Source organism: Callorhinchus milii, unplaced genomic scaffold (assembly GCF_018977255.1).
Source record: "Callorhinchus milii isolate IMCB2004 unplaced genomic scaffold, IMCB_Cmil_1.0 Scaffold17, whole genome shotgun sequence".
Classification (NCBI taxonomy): domain Eukaryota; kingdom Metazoa; phylum Chordata; class Chondrichthyes; order Chimaeriformes; family Callorhinchidae; genus Callorhinchus; species Callorhinchus milii.
In genome coordinates this window covers 3,657,359-3,678,731 of record NW_024704758.1, presented here as the reverse complement: position 1 = coordinate 3,678,731, position 21,373 = coordinate 3,657,359, and the positions used below count along the sequence as shown (strand labels likewise).

At 45.4% G+C, this 21,373-nt stretch overlaps 1 protein-coding gene across 3 annotated transcripts in view; it reads left to right on the top strand.

Annotated features, from left to right (window-relative positions):
- The window catches only part of LOC103174830 (potassium voltage-gated channel subfamily C member 1), a 24,469-nt gene extending 3,367 nt beyond the window's left edge, over positions 1-21,102 (top strand). The window contains exons 2-4 of one of the 3 annotated variants that reach the window (XM_007887397.2): positions 12,128-13,061; positions 16,647-16,844; positions 19,464-21,102. In XM_007887397.2, coding sequence (XP_007885588.2) covers positions 12,128-13,061; positions 16,647-16,844; positions 19,464-19,603 — 1,272 coding nt within the window. In that variant the 3' untranslated portion in view covers positions 19,604-21,102. Of the gene's footprint in view, positions 1-12,127; positions 13,062-16,646; positions 16,845-19,463 lie in introns of those variants that run through there. The other 2 variants (XM_042341511.1, XM_042341510.1) reach the window with 2 other exon arrangements.
- The last annotated feature ends 271 nt before the right edge of the window (positions 21,103-21,373 follow it).

The following is a 21,373-nucleotide window of genomic DNA, read 5'->3' as shown; positions in this document are numbered from 1 at the left end:
GTTTTGTCAGTCTGAGAGAGAGAGAGAGAGAGAGAGAGCCTTGATGTGAAACTGCAGGGGTGCAAGTCGGAGGAGGGGAATGAATATGGGCTCTCCTCTCTCCGTTATATAATGTCACACTGACCACAACAGGCAGTGGGAACGAGCTGAGATCTGTGCGCGTCTGTAGCTCTCTTTGTGTGTGTGTGTGTGTGTTGTGTGTGTCTGTCTCTCTTTGTGTGTGTGTGTGTGTGTCTGTCTCTCTGTGTGTGTTTGTGTCTGTCTCTGTGTGTGTGTTTGCGTCTGTCTCTCTTTGTGTGTGTGTGTGTCTCTGTCTCTGTGTGTGTGTGTCTGTCTCTTTTTGTGTGTGTGTCTGTCTGTCTCTCTCTTCATGTGTGTGTGTGTGTGTGTGTGTCGGTGTCTCTCTCCCTGGCCCTGAATCCGTCCTCTCTCCGTATTTGTTTCACTCTCCCTCTGTCTTCTTTCTTTCTCTCTCCCTCTTGATTTTTCTCCCCTTTCTCTCTCGCTCTCTCCCTGTTTTTGTTTTTGCCCTTTCTCTCTCTCTCTCTCTCTCCCCCTTCGCATTTCTGTGTTCCTCTGTTTGCTGTCATTCCCTCCCTACCCTTCTGTTTATCTTCCCTTCTCTCTCTCTCTGTATAAAACACAGCCCTGCAGTGTTCCTACACCCATCTCCTTGTTCAGAACTGTATATATATAAAAAAAACACAGGAAAACACATCACCGACAGGGCAGAGAGGCACAGCTATGCATTCAGATATTTCCCAGCTTTACAATGCCAACATTTCCCCCCACCCCACCCCCCACCCCTCGACCCCCACCCCCCACCCAACCCCCACCCTCACGTCCCTGAGTTATGTAACTTCCTCGAATTACAAAATAAAATGCGTGTTTTCTCTCCTGGAGCCCCTTCCCAGAGAGAGTAACAGCAATCCTTGATCAGGTAGGAGGCAGATGGGGGGGTGTGTTTGTGGGGGTGTATGTGTGTGTGTGTGTCCGCGGTACCGCGAGGAGGCGCTGTATGGACCGCGCTGTCCACTCCTCTCCGGCTACACAAAGCACCTCATGAGGATCAGGAAGGGATTTTTTTCTTTTGACGCTCGAAAATAAACCCTCTGGGTTGGTGCAATATTAGGACACTCACTGCAGATACATTAACATACCGACCGACCGAACGACCTTCGCTGTGAGGCAGCTCTTCTGAAGAGTTGAATGCGCCTCATGCAGTAGTCAAAGTCACTATCACTCACTCACTCACTCACTCACTCACTCACTCACTCACTCACTCACTCACTCACTCACTCACTCACTCACTCACTCACTCACTCACTCACTCACTGTCACTCTCTCACTCTCACTCTCACTCTCTCTGTCACTCACTGTCACTCACTCACTCACTCACTCATGATCCAAGCAGCAGTCAGGGTTCACCCTGATGTGTCCCAAGACGGTGAGAAATGACCTTCAACCAGGCTGGCAGCGCTGCCAGGCACTGACACTGGCCGGGACCGGCAACAGGGAGCATCAAGGCGGATCAGTATAGTGGCATTTACGCTCCCATTTACAAACCGAAACATCACATTCACCTGAAATCTTCCGGGGTGTCAGGGAGGGAAAGGATCTTGGCGTGAGAGGCAGGGAGGGAGAGGCATCATTCTGGTCAATGACAAACCAGCTGAGAACCTGCTCCACGTGAAGGGAACAATTTTCCTGTTGCAAAGGGAATCAGAGTATTGGGGTTCAGTGCGTTTTTATGGGCAGCGCCCCCTCCCTCCCTCTTATTATCTGTCTCCTCTGGGAAGCCAACCCTGCACAAATGGCGCTATATAAATGCAAGTTGTTGTTGTCTCCTGGCTGGTGCTTCTCACCACTTTCAGCGAGCTGTGTGCGTGTCTATATATACACACTCACAAGCTGCTGGGTTAATACATTGGAGTGGGTGTGAATTATTACGGTGGAGAATATAAGACAATTTAAAATGAGAAAACAGTTTTAGGGCAGGTGATATGTGTGGCAGTGGTTTTAGACTGAGATGCCACCTCACATGATGGGCGCTATGTAAATGCAAGTTATTTTAATGTCATTGGTCAGGACCTGTCACTCCCCCACCCCCATTTAAAAATAAGTGTAGAGCAAAATTACACTTAAGAACAGATTTGTGGAGTCCTGTAGCTCAGTGGTCAGAGCACTCGCCTTGCAAACGAGACACCTGGGTTTAATTCCCGGCAGGACAAAACCTTGGGCAAGTTTCCTTACTCCACACGCCTAATAATAATCCCTCCAAAACAAAAAACAATAATAAATTGGTCATTTTCAATCCACGACTGTTGGTGGGAAGCTGCTGTACACAATTGGCTGCCGCGTTTCACCCACAAATATACGGTCAATTCACTTTACAGTCTGTTCTGTGAAGCGCTTTGAGATGTTGAGAAGACATGAAAAGCGCAATATCAAATGCAAGGATTGTTATTATTATTATCTCACCGTTCATTTTTTCTCCAATTCTTTCTGTCTCTCTCCTGAGAGCAGTGTCACTCCTTCCACCCTTGACTAGAGGACAATGTTACAGGTTCTCTCCAATACTCTGTTGATCACCCCACTTTAAGGACAGCAGAGCCAGATAGAGGGGATGAGATTTACTGGGATGAGACAAGGGAATGGCTGATTTGGCCTGTGACCAGGGATGGGGAGAACTGGGTCTGTTCTCATTAATACAGGGAAGGTTGAGGGGTAACCTGATCAAAGTCTTTAAATGATGAGAAGTTTTGATAGAGTCATGAGGAAGAAATGATTTCCACTGCAGTGGGTTAGTGACTAGACCTCGGGATGGAGGTCACAGCCGAGCCCTAATCCAATTCTGCCTAGTCTGGGGTTGGAGAACCATTTTGTCTTGAAATGTAAGCTGGTGCGGGACAGAACACGGTGGTCCAGAGTTCTGGATCGTCTGCAGCTTGTTACTGAGGGGCTGGGGAGGCCAGCGAACTGTATTGGAATAATTTCGCTCACAAAATATACGGTCAATTTACTTTACAGTATATTCTGTGAAGTGCTTTGAGGTGTCTCGAAGACGGCTCAGCAGGAGACAGACTGTTGTCCTGAATGTTCACTGTGTGTTTTAGTCACTGGTGCAATATCAAATGTAAGGATTCTTCTTGTTATTATTGAGCCTAGATGTGATGAAGGTGTAGATGAGGGTCACGGCAGCCGGGAGGCATGGTGATGGGGTGGGTGGTGGTGGAGAAGGCTTATTTGACTTTATCTGCAATGATGTAATAAATTGATGGAACTGGCTGACTGGGCTGAATGGCCTCCTCCTTATTGCTGTTCCTATCACTGCAGCCCATTCCCGCCTGTGACTAAAACACACAGTGAACACTCAAGACAACAGCCTGTCTCCTGCTGAGGGGAGTATAAGCAAAACAGCACGACAGTGACTGGGCTCGGATTTGACACAATGGTCAGTTGACAATGTACTGTGTGTGTGTGCATGTTTGGTATATGTATGGTGTGATTATGTGTTTGTTTGAATGTATGTGTGTCTATGTATGTGTGTGCGAGTGAGTAAACACAGCTTCTATCTGGGGCCGTTGCTAGGATAAATTTAACACTTGCTTTTCAGTCACATCAGTGCAAATCATGTGCTTCACAGTACGTGTCCTTGTCTCCAGACTGCTTGTGTGGGGGAGTCTATATGTGAATAAATTTCAGCTGTGTGTCAATGGTGGGGGGGTGAATACTTACTTCTATTGCCTTGCTCATTTTACCCCCATTCGCACCCCAACCCTGACCCACCCTGCTAAACAAACAAACCTTCCCTGAAATGTCTGTTACAGTCGAGGGTGAAATTATAAGAATAATTTTTGGTAGAACGAGGACATTTCATATCAGGAGGAAGTCTCAAAGCATCTCACAGGATTTACTGTAATGTGCATGGGCTGTGCTTTGCAGGAAACACAGCAGCTAATTTGCACACAACAACATCCCACAAACAGCCGTGAAGTGTCTGATCCTGTGAATGACAGGATCTCACTTTAATGTTTCATCTGAAGGATGGCACCCCAACAATGCAGCAATGTAGGCCCGTTCTGCTGGCTGCCTGCAGAGCATTCCTTTTACTCCCAGTTACCTGCCCCCGATACACATGCAGTTTACTCCTTTTTTAGAGATTTATCTAATTCACTTTCAGAGGTCTACAATTGACTCCGCTCCAACAGCTCTCTCTCTCCTCCTCCCCACAGGGTGGCTCAATCACTCACTCTCGCCTCACTGGCAGAGGTTGTGGGTTCCAGCCTCAAGTTGCGTTTTTGAGCTCACAGTAGGCTGACATTCCAGTGCAGTGCTGGGGGAGTGCTCCATTATCAGAGACACCGTCTTTAAAATGAGACACTAAATTGAGGTTTCATCTACCTGTTCAGATGGACGTTAAAGATCTCACAACGCTATTGGAAAAGTGAAGTTTCTCTGGTGTCCTGGCTGACAATCCTTCAGATTGATTTACATCATGGCTGTTTGTTGGATATTGACTAATGCAGTTGCCTACAAATATAGTTCCTACATGTGACAGCAACTATCTGGGAAAGGCTTTGAGAGTTTTGCGATTATGTGCGCTATATCAGGCTGCTATTAGCTCTCCACACTCTGACACTCTCTGGGAAAAGAAATCTTTCGAAATTCTCTTTGAATTATAATCCTAAATTCATGTCACTGAAGCAAATGGTTCCTTTCAAAGGAGAAATTGAATTTGTTTTGGTTAGCTAGTCTTTTCTTGGTCTGACACACATGGAAACCCATCACCATGATCAGCCGAGCATCTAACACACATAGAAACCTATCATGTGATCAGCTGAGTGGCTGACACACACACACACACACAGAAATCCATCACTGTGATCAGCCAGGTATCTAATAATATAACAATAATCCTTACATTTGATATAACATCTTATCACACTGTCAAGATGTCGCAAAGCGCTTACAGGAATTACTGTAAAGTGTAGTGACTGTATTTTGTGGGTGAATGTAGCAGCCAATTTCTCACAAACAGCCAGGAAGTTAATGACTGATTTTACCTGGGGCACTGTTGGTTCAGATGTCAGGAGAAATTCCATTCTCTTTTCCAATAGTGCCGTGGAATCTTTAATCAATCTGAACAGGGCATACAGGGCCTCAGTTTAACATTTTAATGTCTCACCCAAAGATGGCACTTCTGACAGTGAGGCGCTCCCTTGGGACTGCACTGGAGCATCAGCCAAGACTGTGAGCTCAAAATCTTGACTTGGGGCTTGAATCGGCAACTTCAGACTCGGAGGCGAGAGCGTGAGTGACTGAGCCAGGCTGACACAGAATGTGTGGGTGTTGGCTATGATCTGCTGCAGACCCCCAACTTGGTTGCCCACCCACCCCCACCGCCAAGTGGGAATTACCATTTGGGCCAAGCGTTGGGTAGGGGGAGGGGCAGCCAACTGGTTTCCAAATTAAGACTCAATTAAAAACAATTCCACAATTGGCACCAATGCATTTTAAAATATTTTTTGCACCTGTGACTCAATTTTACTGATATATAATAATCCTCGCATTTGCTGTAATGTCTTTTCAGATTGTCGAGACGTCTCAAAGTTCTTTACATGATTTTATTGAGACATGTAGTGACTGTTTATTTGTAGGTGAACACAGCAGCCAATTTGTGCACAGCAATGTCCCACAAACAGCTGTGGAGTGAGTGAGCAATTTTATTTGGGGAATTGTTGACCAGGACACTGGGAGAGAGAAATTGCCTTCCTTTTTTGAATAGTTTTCAAATCCCCCAAATAAAATTGGTAACTTACTGTTTGTAGCACATCGTTGTGTGCAATTGTGCTGCTGCATTCACCTACAAATACACAGTCACTCCATTTCACAGTACATCCTGCGAAGTATTTTGAGATGTCCTTCCAATGTGATAAGTCGATATACCAAATGCAAGGATTATTATTAGTATTAATAGCAGTGCCTGAGACAGGCTGACAGGCCAGGTGAGGAGTGACTGAGCCAGGCTAATTTATGGCAGATTTATGGACCCCCCCCCCCATCCCTTTGATGCTCTAGCTCCCAGCGTTTCTGATTTAAAACATTTTCCCATCTGTTGTTCTTACATCTAAGCTCACGCTTTGCAATGCTAAATGTCGCCTGCCACAGTTACACCCACTTACTGAATCTGTCTATCTCCCTTTCCAATTCCTGCTGTGTTCTGTACAGCACCTCTCAGCCAAAACAGTTATAATCCCCTCTATTCCTGTATCCAGGTCATCAATGTCCAGGGTGAAAAGCACCAATCCCTGGGGAACATTACTTGTCACCAACTGCCAGTCAGGGAATGTCACTTTTATCCCAAATCGCTGCTTCCAAACCAACATTCTGTTCCAATACACAGGAATTTCCATGTATAGGTGGGATGCATGGAAGGTTTGGATACTCTTAAGCACGATGATGGGTTTCCGCATGTGTCGTCCGTAACAGCAACCTACTCAGCTAATCAAAAAAAAAAAAAAAAATTTCTATCCAACTCGTGGTGTTGGTTTCAATTCTGTGTATCTTAATTTTAGCCATTGATCAGTCATGTGCACCTTATCATATGCCTCTGAGTGGGGCTTTGAGGCTTTGATGAGGTAATAAGATGCTGTATCAAATGAAAGGATTATTTTCATAATTGATAGGAATGAGAACTTCCTGTTATCTCTCACCTCTGTGTTTGTGTCGGGGACAGGATGAGCTGTGTCCCTCTGACTTATGCACTTTATCCAGGTTCTCAGTTACTCTGTCCCTCCTGATGGATTCCAGTCATTGCCCGTAACTGATATTAAGCTCACAGAGTTACATGGATCATGGATCAAACAACAACAGGTACATTACAATTATCCAGTGTAATACTGTTACAATACCACATACAGACAGAGCAATACTGTTGCGATACCAAATGCAGAGTAATATTCTTATAATACCAAATACAGTCAGAGTAATACTGTTACATTTCCATGTACAGTCAGAGTAATATTGTTACATACAGTGGGATTGATACTCGTACAACAATGTAACATTCAGAGTAATAATCTTGCAACAGTACCGTGTAGAGTCAGGTGAATAACATTGCAATAATATCACATACACTCAGATTAGTACTATTAGAATAACATGTACTGCAAGAATGATAGTGTGATAGACATTCGACGAACAAGCAGAATATTACTGTCACATGCACATCTCATTGTAGTCAGAGCCACATCAAGCAGTCAGATCAATACTGTCACAGACACAATCAAAATACCGTAACAGCAACCTACTCACTTACAATAAATACAGCCACATCTCCGCCTGTACGTGCACAAAGCTAAAAAAAAAACTAAAATAAACTAGATGCTAGCGACTCATAACACAGCCAGTCACAGTATAAATCCCAGTGCTGTGCAGGGGGAGGGGTTTGCATTGTCAAAGTTGCTGCCCTTCAGATGAGACATTAAAACAAGGTCTTCTGCTTCTTCAGGTGGTTAAAGATCCAGCTATTAGAAAAGAGAAGGGAGTTTCTCTCTCCCAGTGTCCTGGTTTATAATCTCCCAAATAAACTGGTCATTTACTTCATGGCTGTTTGTGGACATTGCTGTGCGCAAATTGGCTGCTGCGTTTGCCTGTGAAGTACTTTGAGGTGCTCTGATGAGGTGATAAGATGCTATATCCAATGCAAAAGATTTCTATACAGCACATATAGAGATTACATCTCGCACACACCGATTCACACACACAACTCAGTTACATACACTCAAACTCACACACTCACACACACACTCTGACAGGAATACTAATAATTCCTGTAATTCTCGACCTTGACTCAGTCTATTTTCTTCCTTTTCCCGAGCCTGGCACCTTGGTGAATCCTTCACCCCAACTATCTCCCTCTGCTCCTCACTTCCTGACCTGATTTCTCCATCACCCTCTCACCAACTGGCCCAGGTCCACTTCCACACATTTACATCATCCATACATTGCAGCCTATACCAACCCCTCCAGCCTGTACCAGCTCATCACCCAAGCCTCGCCCGGCTCCACATCTCCCATCCCGTGGCTTATTAATATTCTTGTTCTAATGGTCAAAGATCATCAACCCCTTGCCCACCCGACCTCTGACTTCCTATAGTCTGCCCAGTCCAGCCCTCCACGTCCGCTGCCAACTGCCTGTCAACCTTTCCCAAAACCCACCCTCCACCCATCCTCCCCCACCACTCCGTTCCCACCCCAACCCACTCCCCCTCACCGCTCTCCCACCCCACTCCCCCTCCTCACTTCCTCACCCCACCTCCCCACCTCATTCACCCTCCCCTCTCCCACTCCCCCACCCGCTCCCCCCAACCCACCCCACTTCCTCACCCACTCCCCCAACTCACTCCCTCCCCATTGCTCCACTCCCCCTCCTCCACCAGCTCCCCTTCCCATACCAGAGATTGTACAAGGCAGTGAGTCAGGCTGTAGCTGGTTGTTGTGGCACAGAAGCCAGTTTGGATGGTAATTCGGGAGGACAGTTCAGACTGCTCGAGCCTCTTGTCTCAGCTGCTTGCTGCGCTTAAGCATTGGCACATGATCCTTGGTGAGCATGTTCCTGCTGAATGTGTGTCCCAGATACAAACGTGGAAAAGCTTTCTTTAGACAGATCCAAAATACCACCCGGACTCAGCTGTGGGATCATTGTGACCATAAAGATTTAGGATGGTTCAGAATTGTGGAGAATTCTCAAATCTGGCCTGAATTTGGAAGCCAGATTTCCATGTTTTTAAAAAGAAACTGGCTTCCAAATTCAGCCTTTTTTGGGGTCAGCCCCCATATACGGAAATCCATCATCATGCTTAAGAGTATCCAAACCAAACTGAGAATTCCATGCATTCCTCCTAATTCCAAAAAGCACTGGGCGCAGGTAGGTAGGAGCCAGGGCTTGGGGACAACAACAACAACAACAACTTGGATTTATATAGTGCCCTCCAAGCCAAATGTGTTGGGGGAACTGCTGGAGTCTAACCAGCTAAAACTGCATATCTTTTCATTGATATCGCTTACTGGCAAGCTTTTCCATCACTTGTTCAGCTAGGACCGCCCAAGCCATTAGGGCTTAGGCTTGGACGAATAACAGGTGCTGAGTTGAATGACTCCCTGCCTCCAGTGACTGGTCTGCCCTTTCAAGTCCTGCTGATGAGCCAAGCTGGGCTATGCTCTCATCAGCAGTGCTCTGGAATACTGCGGACCCACTTGGCTCAGGATCTGAGCTAGAGACTGTCACAGAGGGCTGGCTCGATTCCAATACATTGGGTCAGTTATGGGGTCAGTGCTGAGTGCCTTGGAGCTGCCTTGTGATGCTGAGGAATTCCAAATTTTGGATTCCAAAGATAGACTTGAACATTTTTCACAATTCTGCACCATATTAAAGTTCACTCTGTGTATCTGGTGGAACACTACACAGGAGATAATCTGACTAGAGCAGAACAGATTAAGGTGTAATGAACTAGCTTTGGAATCCAGAGATCGTAACTCGCAGCCTTTGAAACAACAACAACAAATAACATTTGTACAGTGCCTTTCACATCGGGAGGACATCCCACCACAAGGCAGCTCTGGGCCACTCAGCACTAACCCAATGTAGCAGCACGAGAGACAGGTGGACACCACTAACACAGTTACAAGACTGGTTCGGATGAAGAAGGCCATTCTTCCAGAATCTCCACCGTCCCATCACAGCATGCTGTGCTGTGTGACACTGGCTGTACAGTGGGGTGAGGAGAGCCCTTTGTGGAGTGTGGTAATTATCCGCTCAGAGACCAGAGCAGGTCTCAGGATGAGAAGCTGGGAATGTCCTCGGTGACCGTGGGCAGCACGCTGTCTGTGTTTGCAGCTCAACTCTGTGACTATACTCTACTAGCTCATTGGCATCATTCCCTGCAATGCAAGAAACACTAACACTCAGCATTACTGTGAAGTATGCCAGTATCTCATTACAAATGCAGCTCTGTCTGTCTCTACTGCAAAGGAAACCTATTTCTACTCTGAACCCAGTGGGACCTTCAAAGCCTCTCAGCCCAGTGTGGCAGGTGGCAGGTGCGTGGGGCTGCCCTGAATACTGACACAATATCCCAAACCAAATCTCTGAACGGTCAGCTCCACTACTCCAGTCTTTCTATTGGTTATGTCACAGACATGAAATTCCTCCCAGTCACAGCTCTCGGACCAGTAAGTTAATGTTTAAGACTGCATATTTTTAGAAACAAATCGCGATTCCGAAAAACAAACTGCCTTTAAACTCGAACTGAATTTCATTGCGTGGCTATCGGTGGGACGTTACTGACGACTGATTGGCTGCCGTGTTTATTCTATAAAAAAAATTTGGTCACTCAATCTACGACTGTTTGTGGGACTCTGTTATACGGAATTGCGGCCGTGTTTCGCCCACAAAATACACAGTCAATCCGCTTTACAATATATTCTGTGAAGGGCTTTGAGACATCTCAATGATGTGATAATGTGCTATACCAAACGCAAGGATTATTTTTATTATCTTGCAAAGCGCACTGGGGCATCCTCCTGACTTGAAAGACGTTATATCAAACATTGAAGGATTTTCTGCACAATCTTAATTTTGAAGATAACGGTCTCAAGTCTAAGACAATGAGAACCTTTATGCCTCTGAATGTTGGAATTCACCAAGTCTTAGCCTCTGAGACCATTTTGTCTTATAATATACAATTGGGTGGAATCTGTTCTTAAATATTGGTTTGATTTGGAAGCTGGTTTCTTTTTAAGAATTTCAAGCGCGGACTAGATTTAAGTTGGAAAGTCTGGGTGATCTTAAGGCTAAGACCATGAGAAATTTTAGGCCCTGTTAGAAATGAATGATTGGACAAAATAGTGCTGTAAAGGGTGGGTGTGGACGGGGGTCATTACTCTATACAAGACCTTAGGCTATGAATATTATTATTGATAACATAGCTTGGACAGTCTGGAGAGCCTCACTAGTTGCCTCACAGCCGAGCATAGGAAAGATCACTTCATGATATATGGATTAAACTCATCATGTGGAAACCTTTCTTCTTTACTGAGGGAATGTGTGTGAGGTTACAGTAGCTGTGTTTATCAAAGGCAGACGCCCTGAAATCCCATCATCTGGAAGGCAATCTGAGTCGTGCAAATTCAGAATCCTTCTGACCTGCGGCAAGCCACTTCTGGAGATTAGGATCTTTATGGTCTGGAATAGATGAGGGAGGAGAGAACACAGGTATGCGGCAGAGGGGATTGGGAGGGCTGGAGACTCATGTGAAGTATGGACACAGTCTAGTCAGTAAAGTCGGTTTAATTCTGTGATCTTCCCAATCTCTGGAAGTGGTTCAGGTCCCAGCCAGGCAGAGTGGAGTTCCGGCCAATCGGCCTGAGTTATTTTCAGTCACTTTAAAGAATGTAATCCCAGTTAAGAAAAAGCACAAAATAGATCTTATTCATAGCAAAGAAATGAAATGACTTGGTGTTGGGTGTAGTGTCAAATGTCCCTCTTCTCGGAGGGTCTGCGGAGCTGCAGCTCCCTGCCTGACCTGTGTTGTCCATTATTGTTTTACTAATAGAATTGTGGAGCCCTGTAGCATAGTAGTTAGTGTGCTCGCCTTACACGCGAAAGGACATGGGTTCAATTCCTGGACAGGGAGAAACCTTAGGCCAGTTTCCTTATTCCACATACCTCTGTTTACCCAGCAGTAAGTGAGAACCCGATTGTTACTCAAATGGCTGATTGCTTTTCTGGGGTAATAATATCTTAATTTTTTTTTACAAAGTAATAATTTAGTCACTCAATCCACGACTGTTTGTGGGACACTGCTGTTCGCAATTGGCTGCTATGTTTTTCCCACAAAATATACATTAATTTACTTTACAGTACATTCTGCAAAGCACTTTGAGATGTCTCGACGACATGATACGGCGCTGTATCAAAATGCAAGGATTATTAGAATCCCCTGTGTATGTCTCACTGTGATCTTACCATCGAACCCGCTCTCCCACCGCTCCACACTGACTGGCATCTCTCTCCCCCTCTCTGTCTCTCTCTCTCTCTCTCTCTCTCTCTCTCTCTCCACAGTACTGCGCCTTTGCTTCGCTCTTCTTCATCCTTATCTCCATCACTACCTTCTGCCTGGAGACCCACGAGGCCTTCAACCCAATCGTCAACCGGACAGAGATTGTGAGAAGCGGCAATGAGACACGGGTGGAGATTATACAGGAGACGGAGACTGAGGCCTTCCTGACGTACGTGGAGGGTGTCTGCGTGGTCTGGTTCACCTTTGAGTTCCTCATGAGGATAACCTTCTGCCCCAACAAAGTGGAGTTTATCAAGAACACCCTGAACATCATTGACTTTGTGGCCATCCTGCCCTTCTACCTGGAGGTGGGGCTCAGTACTCTGTCTTCCAAGGCTGCCAAGGACGTCCTGGGGTTCCTCAGAGTGGTCCGCTTCGTCCGCATACTCCGAATCTTCAAGCTGACCCGTCATTTTGTAGGCCTGAGAGTGTTAGGCCACACCTTGCGTGCGAGCACTAACGAATTCTTGCTCTTAATCATCTTCCTGGCCCTAGGGGTGCTGATATTCGCCACTATGATCTATTACGCTGAGCGGATAGGTGCTAAACCGAATGACCTGCGAGGAGACGAGCACACACACTTCAAAAACATCCCCATTGGCTTCTGGTGGGCGGTGGTGACCATGACCACACTGGGCTATGGAGACATGTACCCTCAGACCTGGTCAGGCATGCTGGTTGGTGCTCTGTGCGCATTGTCAGGCGTGTTAACCATCGCCATGCCGGTTCCTGTCATTGTCAATAATTTCGGGATGTACTATTCGTTAGCCATGGCGAAGCAAAAGCTACCGAAGAAGAAAAAGAAACATATACCGCGACCGCCCCAGCTGGGATCGCCCAATTATTGTAGATCTGATGTAAATTCTCCTCACCACAGTACCCAGAGTGACACTTGTCCACTCGCTCAGGAAGAGATTTTAGAAATTAACAGAGCAGGTAGGAAACCTCTTAGAGGGATGTCGATCTGATTTCGATATGCCTGCTTCGCACCCATCCCTCGGTAGCCATTGATAGTCTAGCTTGGGTTCCTAGGCAGGCAGCACATTCAACAGCCATGGCAGTGTCTGTCATCAGGACAAACCGTCTCTAGTAAGCACGTTATCAAATAGAGAGCTGTCCTCACCTAGCACCACCCCACCATGGACCCGGTAACCTGCCGGTTTCTGGTCAGCAGTGAGGCTTCAAGCAGAGGGAAGTGAAGCCGGGTGGATTGTTGCCTGGGATGGCTGAGACTTTATATACACCTGATAGAGCATCAGCTGCGGTCAATAGTCTGTAGTCCCCGTGTTAGTACACTTTAGGGCTACTTTTCAATGTAGATATGGGAATGAGTGAGCAGCATTGTTGGAGTGGTTGGGGAGAGTGGGAGAGAGGGGTGTAGGCCAGATTTCTGAAGAGTTAATCCTACCATATACAAAAGCAACCCAAATGTCTGAAACTACACTGTGTGTTTCCTCCAATGAATAACCTCAATAATGAAATTCTTTCCGGCTAGATGCGAGAAACAGCTACATTGCCCACTGCAGGATGACATGGCAGGGTACCAGGGGGCAATCTCACCCATAGGATCTTAACTCTCTCTCAGTGAGAGGCACATTTGATACAGTTTGATACTGGGGCAGTGTCAGACTGAAATATTTATACACCATCTAGTTTGGTGTGAAGATTATTTATTTCACTTTTACAAATATTCTTTGGGAAGTGGAAGTATTGAGCTATCAGTAATAGGAAGGTTATTCTCATGTGCTTTCAGGAAGTTTTGTGGAGTGAAAGTCTAAAGTAAATAGTCATTTGATTATGGGTCTCTACAGCTTGATCTGTATTTCAGCTTTGCTACATTCTATGGTTTCATTACAAGTGGTGCGTAAGATCACCCCTTATTGTGAGAGCGTTCCCTGTTCCATGTGTCCTCCTGGCTTCTTTGGCAAAGGAGCATTTCCCTTCTCCTTGTGTCTAACATCAAAATCTGTTCAATGTGGAAATAGCATCCACTCTCCGACTCAATGTACTCCCAAACCCAACCTTACCGCTCACCCACTCCCCCCAAACCCAATCCCACCCCTCTGCACTCCCTCCGCCAACTCAGCCTCCCCCCCAAACCCAGCCTCCTACTCCCCGCTCCCCCGAAACCCAATCCCACCCCTCCCCGCTGCCCCCCAAACCCAATCCCACCCCTCCACTCCAAATTGACTCCCTCCCCCAATTCCACTATGGGAATATTCCTAGCCCCAAACAATCTAGCTTTGTTTCTGAGGGAGTTGGAGCATCAGTTCAACTCATTGTCCAAGGATCAATGAAGGAGCCCAGTTGTATGATACACTAACTATGCTACAGTTTGGTTGATTTATTGAGGGGATATAGCTTTCCCGTGCTACTCCAATAAATTGAACCAAACCCTGTCTTTAATGCCCTCTTTGCATCTCTGCAGCTTAGTGTCTCCACAATGGGACAGGTGGCAGAGCTCCCTATCTAAGTTGATAAATAAAGCTCACAGCTCTCCCACTGGCCTCCATCTGATAGCATTGATTGAATCCAATTGTTGAATTAAGGAGCTGTTACTTCAGATTTTTTATTAGGGTTGTCCCTGTGACTGAATACCTGGTGTGAAATTTCTGTGTGAAACACAGTGTGAACAGTTTTCAGATTGGATGGCTGACCCAGGGAGTACACCTGTAAAGATAATGACAGGTGTTGGGCAGTTCATAGCTTGGCAGAGGTCAAATGGACTTGGCATTGAATAGCATCATGTTGGAGAACTGGGACAACAACAACAACAACAAAATTACATTTGTATAGCGCCTTTCACATCGGGAGGACATCCCAAGGCGCCGGATACGTTTAGTGCATGTAATCATCACTTATTCCACCCATAATCATATGTGGCCAAGGTGGAGGGGAGTTGTCAGGCAATTGTTTGTTACCATTTTCACCATCCTCCTCCCAAATATGAAACCCAGATAGATTCTTCATAACTGGAGTCAATTGGCGGTGAAGCTAAATTCTAATTGGCTTGTAACTGAGTTACTGTTGGGGTGCGCTATCAGTGGAGGGCAAAGACACATGGAGCCATCTCTAAGGGTATCCAAGATGGTAGTAAGGAACTCGATGCCCACATGTGTCTTCTTTCATCCCATTTTGATCAGCTTTTGAGGTGTGAGATTGTGATCTTTAACCAAGTTACCAACTCTGTGAAGATCTGGCATCACTCACTACCAGATTTGTAGAGGTATGGGAAAAGAGCGGGGTAGTGGGACTGATTGGGTAGCTCTTCCAAAGAGCTGGCACAGGCATAATGGGCAGAATGGCTTCCTCCTGTGCTGTAATCTATGATTCTATGAAGTGGCTGGAACTGGGTCAGTTTCACGGCTCAGTAACAGATCACAGATGGCCCACGCTCTGCCTCTGCCCGCGTGCTGCTTGCCAGGCAGCCTGACACATTCAGCACTTTAAGACATTAGAGCAGCATTGGATTACATTGGAAATGCGAGTTAAGGCACTTAAAAAATAACCATTGTTTGACTGATAATGCAGCGTTCCAAAAGGGATTGTGATCTGGCAAACCCGAAGTTCCCACATGGAAAGAGTTGTAATTCTGGTGTTCTGTTGAAGATGTTTCACCTTGTGCTCTTTATAGGCGCATGTTGGTGTTGTCAGATTTCATTGTTAACTAGACTTTGATGGGCTTGCAGACTTACCGGCATCTTAGATAGAAACCAGGATCTGTTTGGGAGCTGGAAGACAAGATTAATGCAACGAATCGGGTTTGTGAATAGTGCAAAATTTTAGATTCCTGATAATGTGGTTATTCTGTAAACAAACTGACCAAGGAGCAGTACACGCTGAAGCTTGTTTCAGAATGGACAGTGTCCCTGGATGACGGGTCCTGATGCAGGTTCCCTAAACAGGTGGGGGGGGGATTTCCTACCAAGAGAGATAGCGATGCTGGGAGCAGCAGCTGTGGGTTGGCACAGGGATGCTACAGGCTGAGGGAACAGACCTTCGCCAGGTGGTGTCAGAAACAGGCCTTCGACTTTGGGCAAGAAATGTGTGTGAAACCTGGATCAGGGCAAGAGCTGGTGGGCATCAAGTCAATGTTAGGATTCTAGACAGGAGCTCAAATCATTTCCTGGCCATTAGCTATAAGCCATAGGCTATATATGACTAGTAGGCCTGTATACAGGCAGTATTGATTCAAAGCTTTCTCTCTATTATATAATCACATCAAACCTTTTCTCCGTTATACATTCCCCATAGTAACGTGCTTATATTACTCCACGTTCCAGAGGGATTTACTCTGTCTCACAATGCTATGATGAAACCTATTGTCAGATGTTTGGTAGCGTTGCTTACTAAACCCGTGTACATTTCATTTGCAAATGCAAACCTCTTTTCCTGGCTAAATGTGCTGCCTCTGGAGTAACTAGCGCAAGTATTGCAAAGCGTAGAACCTACTAACCTTTAAGAAGAAATACAAAGTTAGTATTTAGCGTTTCATTCAGCTTTTTGCTTGTATATTTGAAGATCTTAAACAGAACGGCGATGCGGCAAATGCAGCATTGGCAAACGAAGATTGTCCTCATATTGACCAGGCGGTGACGCCTGAGGAACAGCTCCCCTTCACTCGCTCTGTCACCAGGGAGAGGAATGCCAGAGATGGGCCCTGCTTCCTCTTAGCAACCGGGGAGTTTGCATGTCCACCCGATGGAGGAATAAGAAAGGGTACGTAATTCACAGGCAAGATACAGTAATCTTACAGGCAGACATATCAATCTGTTAATCTAATATTGCTAGGATATACAGCTGCATTGGAGAAAGTGTATCAATGACTAATATCAGTGCTTAGCTGTGTAGAGTACATGTCTATGAAATTGCATAGAGATTTAGAAAGACGCTAAGCGCCAAGTAATGGTTAGGATTTCGCTCAATCCTCTCACTGGTGTACTGTATATATATATATAATATATATAGATATATACATAGAGACAGTATTATCAACCACACTGTAAGTGTGGGTTATAGAAGTTGCATGTGCCACTTCTAATGGGCAGTCTTCTATAGAGATCATTTAAGATGTAAATATCAAATCTAAAGTTAACAAATACAGATTGATAATGTGATCTCACTTTCAAAAGAAAGTTGCTCAGAAACTTCAGCTAAAAAAAATAATCTTTGTAGCAAAGTGTTGAACTTGATTCCATTTTGGGCAGATTGGTTACAGACTATTGAACTAATGTGTTTCAATGTCAACATATTGTTGGCCCAAAGGGCTGTGTCCCTAACCAGCATGAACAGCTGCGATATCTCAGCCGAACCCCCATCACACTTGTGTCCTTGTAGGTTTGTTTTAGTGCTATTTTTTTCTGTGCATGTCTCCAATGGGATCGGTTGCATGTATAAGTCTTTAAATGCTGCAGTGGACTTCGGAATAGTATCGAACCCCCATCACGTTGGCTAATTGCTTCTGAGATGAAAGACTAAAGAGTTCCGAGGCTTGCTTTCAGTTCCCTCTGGCTGGGATTGTTTGATGTCATGGTTCCTAACCTGCTTGCACCAAGGAGCTAACACTGACCTGATTCATAGCATCTCTTGAGCTGTGTTTAGTCAAGCCATGTGGATACTTCATTTTTAACAATAACAAATAGGATTGATTGCAATGAATGTTCCTTACTAATCTGCCAGGGGATGCCTTCCCCCACACCAGCCCCCCACCACCTCTAGTTAGCTCCAAGCTACATATTTTCCAGTGTTTGATTAATAATATTAATAATAATAATTGTACAGTATTTGAACCCCACTGGCTAGACCTGGGGAAATTGAATAGTTAACAATGTGGACCAGATGTCTGACCCAACAGAGAGCTGACCTCCTAACCTCCTGTTCCCCAGGATGTGTACAGTACAGGAAGGAGAGGTGTGGTGTCACCTCCTGACCCTGGCTTTCCTCCCTGCCTTCAGAGCACAAACCCAACCCACTTTACTCTGTAGCCAATGAACTTGATTCCAAACAGCGTTGAGTAAAATTTTTCGCTCACATCTCTCTCCAGCCAGTGTCAATTCCTTTGTTTTTTTTGGTCAGCTGGCTGTCTGATACATGGAGAAGCCCATCACTGTGCGTAAGAGTATCCAAACGAACTCCTTAAGTCAGTTTAACATGAAATCACCATTGAAAAGCCTCTGAGATCCTAGATGCAGCCTTCCCCACCGGTTCCCTCCAGTCTGACAGTTGGGTTTGGCCCCGCTCTTTGTATTAACTGTTTCTGATCCCTGGCTAAAACATTTTCCAACACAGTACACAAACCATTCATTAGTTCAAACTACTTTTACTATTCTAAAATATGAAATCTGACCTGTGTCTTTCTGTTGACAAACCTACATTGGAAGAGTTGGGGGTTCTGGCACCTGGTCGAACCCCTTTTGACTACCAGCCTCCCCCTCACCCCATTTTCCCAAGCATTTTGCCTGGTCCTGGTGAGGGGAATAAGTAGCCCACCCCACCTGGCTCTGTAGAGGAGGGGTGCTGAGCCTGGCAGGGCCTCTCTGAGGTCAGCTCGTGGGGATGTGACAGTGTCTGGCCAAGCAGACACATGCAATCTGTTATTTCAGGTCCTTCAGGTTTTTGTTTTGACTTTTCAAGGACTTTCTCAGACATTGGGAAAAAATTGTAACCCTGGTGTCCTGAAAAGGAATAAATAAATGAATCACATAAAGGTAGTCACACCGGCGGAACCTTCAAACTCAGTGAAGTCCTACAATGACTTGATCCGGAATCCACACTCAAATTGGACTTAATGCATGGGTTCAAGAAACAAATTTTCAGGAAGTGGAGTGATTGGGGGAGGTAGACTGGGGCAGAGGGATGGTGGGGGATCCTACTGATTTCTCCCAAAGAGTTAGGGAGGGGGCGATGCTCTTATTCCCAGTAAACTAACTGATGAACGGATTTCTCTCTAGGGGGAGTGGTAATGTAATGTATCGCCCTCAGCTCCATTCTCACACCACTCGGGCTCACCCAGTCAACAACCAACAAAGTATCGGCCTTGGTTAGTCACTAACAGGCACACTGAGCACACTGTCACTATGAGGAACTGCTCTCTGTGTGCGACAGCCAGTGTAATATCACCCCACCCAATTGCTGACTTAGGAGTTATTATTGGCCAAGCTAATGAGAATGGTTGTCATAGGAACTTAGAAGCGAGTCAGTGCAAGTTCGACTGATCTCTTTGTCTTTCATTAATGGTGATACTATAAGCATGGAAGTGCATGGAAATGATGTCGACTCATCATTGTCTATTGTCTTGTTGACCCAACGCTGTACTTTGCATTTTTCCTTATTATAAAGGTTATGAAAACTCAAGGAACCTAAGCAGCAGAGCTGGCATGAGCAGAAATGCACTAAGATTGCCATCAGTGCCACCTTCGCTCTTCAGCTCTCCTTGTCCATTGACGCATTCTCCGTCTCCCATCCCATCCATTGTGTAGCATGGATTAGTAGTTGAGAATGGTCCAAAGCTTTAGTCCTACAGCCTGCGTGGGCTTGCGTGGTACCAGCTGGCTAAGTGTGAAGATCACCTATCTTTTGGTTGCTCCTCATCCAATTTGGTGGGACCAACCCGGCTGGTTTCTGGATGACATTATGTTAGCACGCTGGTGGCACTGCATGGGGATTGGCATCGAGCTGGAGATCACCCAGGGACAAGCGGCTTTCATTAAAGAATGGGGAGGGGGGAGGGAGGGAGCCTCATTGCTTTGTGAGCGCTCTGTCGCCCATCGCCCTCAATTCATTGAGAATGGGGTAACTCGATATCTGTTATTTCACCTCACGAGTGAATGAAGATTCCCCTTTCTCAGATCTCCAAAGGAGGTCCCAGCTAGTCGGGTTGCATGTCGAGGTCGGCATTGGAAGAAGGCTGCTCTCTCTGCATGTAGTCATACAGTTTCATTCTTAAAGACAAACATTGACGTTGAAGGAGAGCATCAAGGAAGCTCCAGAATTGACTGTATTCTTTACATCCAGATTTCCGCAAGGGCAGCCCTCTCTCATTGCTAGTTGTAAGCGAAGAGGGGAGTCAAAGTAACTTAATGTGATGGGAGAGAGACGTGGACGGCTCTGTGGACAATTAGCTGGTCCCTGAGGGAATTTCAAGCGGCGAAGACTTAGGACAAACACAACTACTGGGAACAAGGTGTAAAGGACCATTGGGTGTTACAGAATTGACCCAGAGTTGATGGCTGTCTCTCAAGTCGGTTGTACTGAAATGGTACAAAGTTTACCTCGATTACCAGCATGAAATGCATGACCTAGAAGTTATGATTCCATCATTAATTGTCCAATTAGAAACTCCATTCCCTGTCCGTAACTCCACCTCAAGCCAGAGCCTATCAAACCTCACACGGACTGATTGCCAGAAAGACCAAACCGCATTTGCTGGCAAAATGCCTTTCCCTTTTATTCTGTTTTTTAAACAAAATACCCTTTTATTTTGAGTTTTATTTCACGAGGTGAGAATCAGATTTAAAACAAAGACACACGTAAGTGGGGACCGGTCATATTGACCACGTCTTCATTCTTATATCTAAATCCAAAGTCTTCGAGCCAGATAGAACCATGTCACTTGAGAACCACTTTGATCCCTTGTCTATGTTTAAATTCAGCATGTTTGTGACCTGGTACTTTCTCTATACCGTATGTTGTATAATCTCTATGGAGCTTAACCCTTTATACTGACAGTCTTGACCCCCTATGTTCCATTTATCAGTATATAGTTCAGACTTTATTAGAAACTGTGCAAATCCATCGAAAAGTGTACTGATCAGTGCTGCTTCAGACTGGACTGAGCAGCAAAGCGATTTTGATCTAATTTACTCTACAGTTGGAATCAATACTTCGGCACTGTATGCAATTTAGTTCTGAATACGTGCATGCACAAATATGTTATGCAAAAAAAAAAGAGCATGAAATAAATTTTGTATTAAATGAATCCCTTGTTTCTGGGTCTGGTTTCTTGCTTTGGAGCGATGAGGGTTGTCAGCCTGGCTCAGTTGGTTGCACTCTTGCCACTGGGTCACAAGGTTGTGGGTTTAATGTAATCATTGCATTTGATGTAGCTAACGCTTTTCACGTCAGGACGATGACTGAAATTGCCTCACAGGATATACTATCAACAACAACAACAAATTACATTTGTATAGTCTCTGTCACATAGGAGGACGTCCCAAAACGTAGTGACTGTGTATTTTGTGGACAAGAGC